The sequence below is a fragment of the Salvelinus namaycush genome, chromosome 9 (assembly GCF_016432855.1).
Source record: "Salvelinus namaycush isolate Seneca chromosome 9, SaNama_1.0, whole genome shotgun sequence".
Lineage (NCBI taxonomy): Eukaryota > Metazoa > Chordata > Actinopteri > Salmoniformes > Salmonidae > Salvelinus > Salvelinus namaycush.
The window spans coordinates 22,393,330-22,404,482 of record NC_052315.1 but is presented as its reverse complement, the minus strand read 5'-3'; the positions used below and the strand labels follow the sequence as shown (position 1 = coordinate 22,404,482).

At 39.7% G+C, this 11,153-nt stretch overlaps 1 protein-coding gene across 1 annotated transcript; it reads right to left on the bottom strand.

The window, feature by feature from the left end:
* Nucleotides 1-2,049: 2,049 nt before the first annotated feature.
* Nucleotides 2,050-7,880, bottom strand: LOC120053829 (phospholipase A2 group XV-like). Its single transcript, XM_039001091.1, has 6 exons — nucleotides 7,581-7,880; nucleotides 6,454-6,610; nucleotides 4,124-4,242; nucleotides 3,905-4,003; nucleotides 3,322-3,546; nucleotides 2,050-3,169 (listed from the first exon to the last, which is right to left on the bottom strand). Exons 1-6 carry the CDS (start codon nucleotides 7,726-7,728, stop codon nucleotides 2,658-2,660), a joined length of 1,260 nt encoding a protein of 419 aa, XP_038857019.1. The 5' UTR covers nucleotides 7,729-7,880; the 3' UTR covers nucleotides 2,050-2,657.
* Between the last annotated feature and the right edge of the window lie 3,273 nt (nucleotides 7,881-11,153).

Below are 11,153 nucleotides of genomic sequence, written 5' to 3'. Positions count from 1 at the left end.
GAAATAAATCATTCTCTCTACTATTATTCTGACACTTCACATTCTTAAAATAAAGTGGTGATCCTAACTGACCTAATACAGGGAATTTTCCGTATAATTAAATGTCAGAAATTGTGAAAAACTGAGTTTAAATGTATTTGGCTAAGGTGTATGTAAACTTCCGACTTCAACTGTATGTAAATTGTCAAGTATTTTTGTAGTCTTTTTTTGTTAAACTCCAGGAAGACAGCTGTCGCCATTGGCGTCGGCTAATGGGGATCCTATTAAAAATCATAAATGCAAGCAATAGGCTAACTTCATGTAGTTTCTGCCATATTGATCTCACCGGCTATCTAATCCTATCAGGGGAATTTATTTGGTTTGATTTATTTCACCTTTATTTAACCAGGTAGGCCAGTTGAGAACAAGTTCTCATTTACAACTGCAACCTGGCCAAGATAAAGCAAAGCAATGTGACAAAAACAACACAGTTTCACATGGGATAAACAGACGTACAGTCAATAACACAATAGAAAAATCTATACACAGTGTGTGCAAATGTAAGATTAGGGAGGTTAGGTAATAAATAGACCATAGTGGCAAAATAATGCCAATTTAGCATTAACACTGGAGTGATAGATGTGCAGATGTTAAGGTGCAAGTAAATGAAACAGCCCCAGTGTCTCACTCAGAGCCTCAAGTCTTGTTCTCTCCCCCGTTAGGGTTTGGTTGACTCCCATGAGGATGGAGCCTTCCTGTTGAGACTGGACTGTCAAGAGTTGCAACGTTAGTCTGGGAACAAGACCTTTTCCTTTCCGCTACACTGACAACCAGTTCTCATTCATTCTGTGGTCAACTGTAATGTTGTGAAACCTGACAAATGCTCATAATTATGAGACAGTCAAAAGTGTCTATATTTTTGTAAAATAAGTGGGTTGTACCTCCTGAAGTCAAACAACTTCCTTAAAAGATGGCAACATCTTCAAGTGTGAGGTTTGTTTTGATAAAACACATGTATGCAACAGAGGCGGCTAGTGGAAGGAGCTATAGGACAGGCTCATCGTAATGGCTGGAATATAATTAATGAAACTATTAAACCTATGGAAACCACATACTGTGTTCCATTCCAGCCATTACAATGAGCTGTCCTGCTATAGCTCCTCCCACCAGCCCCCTCTGGTATACAAGCATTGCTCCTTCAGGTAATGTATGACAAGACCTGAGAAGAGTATTTCAATTTATCTTCAATCATTATTAACCAAGTTAAAAGCAACATGACCTACAGAATGAAATAGTAGTTGTCAACTAAAGCTTTTGTTTGATTAAGCTTTACAGGCCTAAAACCATTTTTAAAGTGTGACTTGTGAACTAGAAGGATAGAATTCATTAATGAACCTTTTTGATTAAAGAGGATAGAATAATCCTGAACTAACACTCCAGACGACAGGACCCAATGACTTATGGCGCAATCACTCGTGGCTTTCTGATTAAGAGTTCAGAAACCCTGATTAAGTGTTGCAGGTTCATATGGTAGGTCCTGTTTGATCCGTGAAAGTACTGAAGTAGATGTGTTAAGACGTCTGAGGGGAAGAGGTAGTCTCTTTCGCCAGACAATGGGCACGCTTGCACACACGCTCCACGGAGGATGTGAGAAGAGACTAGGGAAGAGGAACCTCTGAGGCTGATGAAACAGTTCCAATTTTCACTCCCTCTTACTTTAACAGAGTTCCCACAGAAGGCCAGCTTAATGCAATGTTCAACATTACATTTGACTTATCATCACAGGGCAGCACACAAACAGATCATGATAGTTCCAGCAATAACATATTGGTCAAGCCCAACCATAGAGCAATGGCACAGTTACAATCAAGCTGATTGGACAGCATCTTCCTGTGCTGTCCCAGTAAACAATCTAGCCTTGACAAAAGGCCCTGAATTTATGCATTAATCACAGCACAATACTGGACATACTGCTACTTCTGAGGATCACATATTAAACAGTTAACATTCTCATAACCTGGTTTGATTTAGATTGGAAGTGTTAAAAAAAAGAAAAGAAAAAAGAATAGCTGACATGTTTCTGTAACAAAATTACAGGCATTACCGTCATTTATTTTCTTATGTTATACATACAGAATATGAACCGGTATACTATACATACGGTGACCTACAGAACAAAACAAAATGTAACACTTTGTAACAGCAGAAAAGGTCTGAATAAAAAAAATCATACTAAAGTTATTATTTCTGTGTTCACATGGCTAATGTGTACAGTAAAATCACTGATGTTAATGGTACACATATTACTGACTTATTGTAGCTATGCCCCCAATGCTTTAAATACAATATGGTAAAATCTGTATATAAAATCATAACGTGTTTTGGTTTAGCACAACAGGAAACAATCTGGTAATCTGAGTTAAATGGATTGGAAAAGATCTTAGAAAACTGAATCATTACTTATAAGATCAATTAACTGACAAATTTGGATAGACACTATGGGGGGAAAAAACCATGTCTGCTGAGGGGATAATTTATAATAAAAATCAGGAATAGGGTAAAACATTTCCTCTTCAGGCTCCGAGGTCATAATCTATCCACAAGCCTATCGTTCATCTTCTTTGTACTATCACAATTTTTCATGTTTGTGACTCTTAAGATCAGATCTAGTTGGTCGCTCAAGGGCCAAAAAGGACAGTCTTGATGTAGGCGACCGTGGTAAAGTTAAGCAACATTGCCACATGCTCATTCCCTTCCAGCTCAAGCATATGGACAGGCTGATTCTGGTGGCCTATCCAACGCTTGCACTGGGTGGCACTCAGCAGGTTGACTGTCCCATCCCCATCTCCAAGAATCAGTGTGGGGTCTGTATCAGGAAAGTTGGTGTAGAGGAAACCCTCCGCTGTAGGCACTCCACTGCCATACAGACAGTGTATGGCCACCCCAGGGGGCTCCAGTGCACTGACCAGTGGCGCAGTGTCTTGACGCATCTCCCAGCCATCTTCAAAATCAATATCCTTGAAGAAGCGCTGGTAGTCCTTGACGGTGTAGTTGGTGGTGGGTGTTTGGATCAGGACCTGGTCAGCGGGCCAGGAATGTGCGTATGGGAACAGCCATGTGGTTGAGACTGCAGAGCGCTGCTGCGAGCGGATTTTTAGTGAACTGATGACTGGAATACGGTTATTATCACCTACAAGGAAAGACCCAATATAAACCACTGCAATAGTTAATATAAAGTACATAGTTGCTAGACATTATGATTGGTATGCAGCCCACAGTAACTCCACTATTGCGTCTGACTCCTATGTAACCTCATGCCGAAAAGCCTACTCAGACTCTTACCAGAAGCCACAACTCTCATGGTTTTGGCCACTCCAGCCCAAGGAGCACCCAGGGACACAAAGGCCTTGATGTAGCGATCCTTCCAGGCCTGGGGCTGATGGTTTAGGAAATACAAGGTGTACATGTTCCCCATGCTGTGGGCAATCAGTACAACCGGACCTCCAGCCTTCTCTGCCATCTCTTCAATCATCTGTTGCAGACTCAAAATGTAGGCCTTGTTCTCATCTGTCAAAATCATATAAAAGCAAGGGGGAAAACTTGCATGAGACTGGTCATTCTAAACTACTGCGATTCCTATAACAATATTTTAAAGCAAACAATTAATACATCTAAAAGGTCTAAATTGATATTCTGTTTCTCTATTAAAATGTTGATCATAATTCCAATGACTAGATACAAAGTAATACAACTTACAGGCTAAAATCTACCCAACAAACATTATAAAAGGTTGGTGGCAATAACACATAGCTAGCTCCTAACAAGGACATGCAATTCATCCAAAGACCTGTTGCCAACAAGCTCGGTTCATCAGACCGCAAATGTAACAGAATGCAATGGACTGTAAGGGGTGTAGGCTACTTACTTGGAGCCTTACGCCAGTCATACGGAGCCCCTCGAACATCGTCATCTCTTGTATATCCCCATTCTACCAGCGACTGCACTATGGTGACGAAATACATACCTGCAATACACACAGTAGTAGCTTAGTCAAACCCACACACAAGCAAAGACAGATACTAACACTATTAGATAGACCGTTGAATAAATACTTTAGGCACGCTACTATGATGGGCCCACTCACCAACGTCGCGCTTGCTGGGGTCAAGGTATTCCAGAGAAAAGGTCTGTCCAAAGCCAGGCACCCTGACATCTACCCCCAGAGGAGCTTCGGTCTGCCTTGTTGTGCGGTTGTAAATCAGTCTAATACACAGACAGATGCCAGAATATTAGAAAAGTTCATTACAGTATACATTCTAAGTATTATGGAGATGACATGGGATAGAACTGGAAACTTTCACTTAGCTTAATTCATGAGTTGTTCCTGAAATAAACCCACAGCACACTGACATGTGGTTATTTTGGTTAGAGACCCCACAAGCAACACCTGTTTCAATTAATTTCAGTACAGAGAGCTGCACCTGCGGGTCCCTACAGAGATCATTGTGGAACGGTCAACATTTTTCATGCTGTGGTTGGGAGCGGGCGGTCAGACAGAACTTTAAATATTTTTGTTGTCCCACAGATTATTTGGAAATGGACGTCTTTCTGCTTTGTATGCGTTAGCCACGCTCAGAATTCACAAGTTAAGTAGAGCCTACCTCTCCTCTACTAGTTGGGCGTGCGAGATCAAGTGCGCCTAGTATACAGTGCCTTCAGAAAGTATTCAGACCCCTTGACTTTTTCCACATTTTGTTACGTTACAGCCTTATTCTAAAATTGATTAAATAAATACATTCTTCAATCTACAAACAATACCCCATAATGACAAAGCGAAAACAGGGATAGATATTTTTGCTAATTCATTACAAATAACAGATACCTTATTTACATAAGTATTCAGACCCTTTGCAATGAGACTCAAAATTGAGCTCAGGTGCATCCTGTTTCCATTGATCATCCTTGAGGTGTTTCTACAACTTGATTGGAGTCCACCTGTGGCAAATTCAATTAATTGGACATGATTTGGAAAGGCACACACCTGTCTATATAAGGTCCCACAGTTGACAGTGCATGCCAGAGCAGAAATCAAGCCATGAGGTCGAAGGAAATGAGGAAAAGAGCTCCGAGCCAAAAATTTTGTAGAGGTACAGATCCGGGGAATGTACACCAACAGAGACTAGTCAGGATTGAGGCAAAGATGAACGGCGCATAGTACCGCAAGCTCCTTGATGAAAACCTGCTCTAGAGCGCTCAGGACCTCAGCTTGAAGGTGCACCTTCCAACAGGACAACGCAGGAGTGGCTTTGGGACAAGTCCGAATGTTCTTGAGTGGCCCAGCCAGAGCCCGGACTTGAACCCGATCGAACATGGAGAGACCTGAAATCGCTGTACAGCAACACTCCCCATCCAACCTGACAGAGCTTGAGAGGATCTGCAGAGGAGTGAGAGAAACTCCAAATACAGGTGTGCCAATGAGAAAACAATTTTATAATAAGGCTGTAACATAACAAAATATGGGAAAAGTCAAGGGATCAGAATACTTTCCAAATGCACTGTATGTGTGGTCTCAATGAAATCGAATAGGCTGCCTATGCATGTACAGAATCACGTTAGTTATCTTTCCTAGTAAATTAAATATGATTAGACTAGTGTCTAAATAAATGTTGATAATGGAAAGTGGAGGGTGCTCAACCAACGTGAGACGAGGTGCAATCAAAATTTGATAATTGAAAAAAGGCAACCATGGTAAGCGAGCTTTGCGCCTTGTCATTTTCAATAAATATTGATTACCCATGTGTCTGCAACTCGTCCTTCTAAACGACCTGGTCTCAGAGCATTTTGTATTCTGTATGTAAACCCTGAGACACTCCAGTTAGAATGTTACATTTCGTATGGTATGTATTAATTTGTATGTCCAACCATTTCGTATTTGCTAAACGTACTATACAGTGTTACGAAATTGCAAAAAGTACTGTTACTAATTTGCAAAATATAATGTTACAAATTCTAGCTAGGTGGTTAACGTTAGCATAGGGTTAAGTTTAGTAGTTAGTTTAAACGGTTAGGGGAAGGGTTAGCTAAATGTGCTAAGGTTAGCTAAGTAGCTAAAACGTAAGTAGGTAAAGTTTCTAATTAGCTAAAATGTTGTCTGACGAGATTTCAACCAACTGGTTGTGCACTACACCTTCTATTAAATACACTAAGCTCAGAGACAGACTAATTGTTGAAACCATTGATTAAAGGGGATTCAAAGGTCAATTTGTACAATGGTCAGAAGATAACCTATTCAACCTAGGCAACAGAAACAGTTCTAGTGCATACCTACTCAGCCAGCTATTTAGTAGTATTAAACTAGTATTTTATTATTAAGTTGCCAGTAGTAGAGATGGTATCAGTAGCTTTCTACCGAGCTCATATTAACCAAATACACAACACCCTGCTTTTCCTCCTCACATAGCACTAAGTGCTAACCTTATGTTATCGATCCAGCAGTCGATGGCCACTGGCACCAGCAGTTCCAGGTTGAGCCATAATGTGAAATAGACATCAGTCTTCTTGTAGCAGATGTAGTGAACCACGCTGGGCTTGTCCAGCTTGGCCTCCAACTGATTCCCGAGGTCTCCAGGAACTGTGGGACAATACAATAGGTTGAGGATGGCCAATCAGACTGACCAAAGGCAGAACACTATCAATTGAGTGTGATACAGGCAATGAGTTAACATTTATTAACTAATATGACAACTCTGTTTGTGGGGTCTTTAGAATGGCGAGATTAGTGTTTACTCTGGCCAGACTGAGATTTCAAGATGAGGCAGTGACTACATAAAACCTTGAGTGACCGAGGCAACCACAAGTTAAAAGTAACCAGAAAGGAGACCTTAGGACAAACTTCACTGATTGCCAGTGATAGCAAACAAATAGCCTACTGCTAGGGTTGTAACTTGCCAAACAGAAGATCAGGCAGTGAGATACCCTTTGTTGGAACACAGAACAGACTACTACTTTCTAGGCTTGCAATACGTATTTTTATTCTCAAGGTGTATTAAAAAGCTGTGAAAATAAAGGTGAAATAAGAAACAGCATTAGGGAATTTACAAGTTGGCTAAATAGTAACAGTAGATGCATTGCAGCGCGTGGGGAAAACATGTTGGCAAACAAAGTGTCGGTCACATTTTGTTCCATTTGGCAGTCATATGACCGTCATATGACCACCAGTCGCTCGAGCCTAGCGTGCCTGAATCACTCTGCTCATGAGTAAACAATCGGAGACCGAACTGCATTGTAAAGTTGGAGTAATAAATGTAATGTGCACAGGGATAGATTATTGACCAACAAAAGTTAACGACGGTGTGTATATTAGCTAGTTTTACCCGCTCTCTAATCAAGGAAATAAACAATGCCTTGCTGTTCGAGGGACATCTCAAAACAAATCTGATGCTGAGTAACAGGTCAAGAGTTTCTGCTAACTAGCCTAACGTTACCTGTCTGACGTTAGCCAAGAAGCTGGCGAAGCAATCTGTTACACACTATTGACTACATAAAAATAGTAACGCTCTGGTTAACGTTAACTACAACAAATATAAACAATTGGCACTTACTTAGGACTACGGGAGGTCTTTCCGATCGACATGACTTGCCCGTGAGACAATTTTCCAATGTTCTGCCGTTGATGTATGGTGCCAAAAACAACAAACACAGCTGAAAGAGCGTTGGGATAGTCAAACCACAGGATACCATTTCTCCCATTCATAACGCTGTTTCCCCTGATGAGGAAATGTGGGTGTTTATCAACACGGAGAAATCCCTTTGCTGACACACATTTCATAACATGAAAACAAAACTGCGCAGATGTTGAAAGCAGGGGTGCAACAGATAATTTATCAATCTATTGACCTTCTTCTATGGTATTATGACGGTCCGCAAACAACACTAAATGTGCATGCCCCCACCTACTGGATGGGATGAACACGGTTTAACTTGAACGCACTATTGGAACAAGGGAAAGGTGGAAAAAAATATACAGTACTTCTAATATTCAAAAGTAAACAACTATACTCCTTCAGTCAGATTCAAATGTATTTTCAGATCACTACACAGGCTCAGGTACCTGGGAGGGGGACCTCTTCATTCAGTATTCCCTGTAACATTTGGGCTGTAAAGTCCAAATGGTGAGTAAGGCTGAGCAAGGGCCAGTGATAACTGTTGAATGGCATGGATATTGGATCACTACACACATGATGCCCACAGGCTGAGAACAAGATATATCTCAAAGTAATAGCCGGATTGCCCAAAAAATTGTTGTGCACAATCAAGACCTCAAGTGGAAGAAACCTATTGATTTTGTGACCACATGACCTTTCCTCTAGCGCCACCATAAGGCCTTTTCATTTCCATTTTGTTTTCCATTTCCACTTTTACAGCTGCTTATTTTCTAGTTGGTATGTATACTTAGTTCAAAAATCTGCTGCCGATTTTTATTATTTTGTTTGTAATATCATTCAAAGATGATAATGTTAATTTATTTTAATTGAACATGTTAATGTATATAAGTTATATTTTAAGTTATTCATTAATGTTAAGAGAATTTTCCATTCAAGATTTTTACCATTTAAAATAACATTTAGACTGTAAAAGATGACCTTCAGCACATTTCTTATAAAGGGTATCAATCTTGCATCAAATAGTGAATTTCACTGTATGCAGAATATTGCGTGCATGTCTGCACAGTGTTCTATTTTCATAGCTCAATGTCAGTAAATATTGGACTACAAGAGCCTGCAAGCCTGCAAAGGTAGTTATTTAAAGCTTTGAATGGGTCGATTGGGTTCCGGAGGTGTGTGGCTACAGCAATTGCGCAGGGTTGATGTGGCCTGTGGTGGTGGGGCCCAATGTGATATCTTTTCATGGGGCCCAAAATCCCTGGTGGCGCTGTGGGACATCCCTAGCAACCATCACAGTTAAAACCTTACTATAAACTGAGTAGTTTGGCTCCTGGATGCTGATTGGCTGAAAGCCATGGTATACCACATGTATGACTAAAAATTACTTGTTTACTGTTCTAATTATGTTAGTAACCTGTTTATAATAGCAATAAGGCACCTTGGGGGTTTGTACTATATGGCCAATATACCACAGCTAAGGCCTGTATACAGGCACTCCGCATTGGGTGGTGCATTAGAACAGGGATTAGCTGTGGTATATTGGCCATATACCACACCCCCTCAGGCCTTATTGCTTAATTATACCTCAGTGATTAAAACCCCCACTAATCAAGGGAAATATTAACCTACTAATTACAGGACATTTTTCTGATTTAAAATAACAAAGATACATTTATTGAAAATAACTAACAATATATTATTGAAATCTATTAACAAAGATCGATTTACTTTTTTTTACTATAATAATACAAAAGTAGTAATGGTTTTAAACTACTGTCAACTCTTTTGAAGAGAACATTTTCACATTTGCATGTCCAATTTTTACAGGGCCACAGTGTCCCCCAACCCCCACTGTCTCAGTCCCTAGTATCTATGCTACAATAGCCTATGTGTCTAGGCTGTTCTGAGGGCAAAATGGGGTGCAACTCAATATAAGGAAGGTGCTCCTAATGTGTATATTGTTAAGTTAAATAATTAGCTGGTGTTCCAGCTGTTACTTTTGTTAGTCAGGAATTTAACAGTATCTTTTGCTGAAATTTAGAAGTGCTTTGCAAAATTCCCCAATTAAATAGAAATTGGTGGTAATACTCCATAATTGTTGTTCCACTTAATATTTATTCAAGCCATTGCGCAATGATCATTCTAAATTTGAAGAACACTCAAACAATTATTATATTATTGTGCAAGCAATACTTATGAATTCTTTGGCAACACATGAGAGACAAATTTTAACAATACTATGCATTTAAAGAGTGGTTAGTACATTTTCATTTGCAGTCAATGGGACAAGCTGTGGCCTTTATGAATATATTTTCTACCAAAATATGTTGTATGGGATAAACCAATTGTCTTAGTCCCACAGAAATGAGAAACCTATTGGCAACTGAATTTAACACTGGTGCAATAAAGTTGTAAATGTTTCATCAGAATTGATTTGGCATCAAAAGATGGCACCTTAGTAAAATAAATATCCTGATAACACACAGTAGAAAAAATGGCACAACAGTCTACATATAGAATTTACAGATGCATTGTTCTCAATTATCACATTTTATTTGTCATATGTGCCGAATACAACAGGTGTAGACCTTACAGTGAAATGCTTACTTACAAGCCCTTAACCAAAAATGCAGTGTTAAGAAAAATACCTGAAGAAATGAGAAATAAAACAAACAAATAATTAAAGAGCAGCAGTAAAATAACAATAGCGAAGCTATATACAGGGAGTACCGGAACAGAGTCAATGTGCTGGGGCACCGGTTAGTCAAGGTAATGAGGTAATATGTACATGTAGGTAGTTATTAAATAACAGAGATAATAAGAGTGTACGCTGCTACTGAGGCCCATTATCAGCAACCATCACTCTTGTGTTCGAGATCTTCAGTTTCTTGGCAATTTCTCGCTTTGGAATAGCCATCATTTCTCAGAACAATAATAGACTGATGAGTTTCAGAAGAAAGTCTTTGTTTCTGGCCATTTGAGCCTGTAATCGAACCCAAAAATGCTGATGCTCCAGATACTCAACTAGTTTAAAGGCCAGTTTTATTGCTTCTTTAATCAGAACAACAGTTTTCAGTTATGCAAACAACATAAAGGCCAAAGGGTTTTCTAATGATCAATTAGCCTTTAAAATGATCAACTTGGATTAGATAACCGTGTGCCATTGGAACACAGGAGTGATGGTTGCTGATAATGGGCCTCTGTACGCCTATGTGTATATTCCATTAAAAATCAGCCGTTTCCAGCTACAGTAGTCATTGTCACGCCCTGACCATAGAGAGCCCTTGTTTCTCTATGGTGTAGTAGGTCAGGGCGTGACTAGGGGGTATTCTAGTTTATAATTTCTATGTTGTGTTCTAGTTTATATTTTCTATGTTGGTGTTCTGTATGATTCCCAATTAGAGGCAGCTGGTAATCGTTGTCTCTAATTGGGTATCATATTTAAGTAGTTTTTCTCCCCACCTGTGTTTGTTGGATATTGTTTTGTGATTGTGCCTGTGCACCACGTAG

Excerpts from the sequence above, each read along its gene's own strand:
- LOC120053829 (XM_039001091.1), bottom strand. The coding sequence starts at position 7,728 with ATGGGAGAAATGGTATCCTGTGGTTTGACTATCCCAACGCTCTTTCAG. Across the intron at positions 4,243-6,453 it reads TGCTGGATCGATAACATAAG|ACTGATTTACAACCGCACAA; the intron begins GTTAGCACTTAG and ends TCTGTGTATTAG. Across the intron at positions 3,170-3,321 it reads CATGAGAGTTGTGGCTTCTG|GTGATAATAACCGTATTCCA; the intron begins GTAAGAGTCTGA and ends CTTTCCTTGTAG.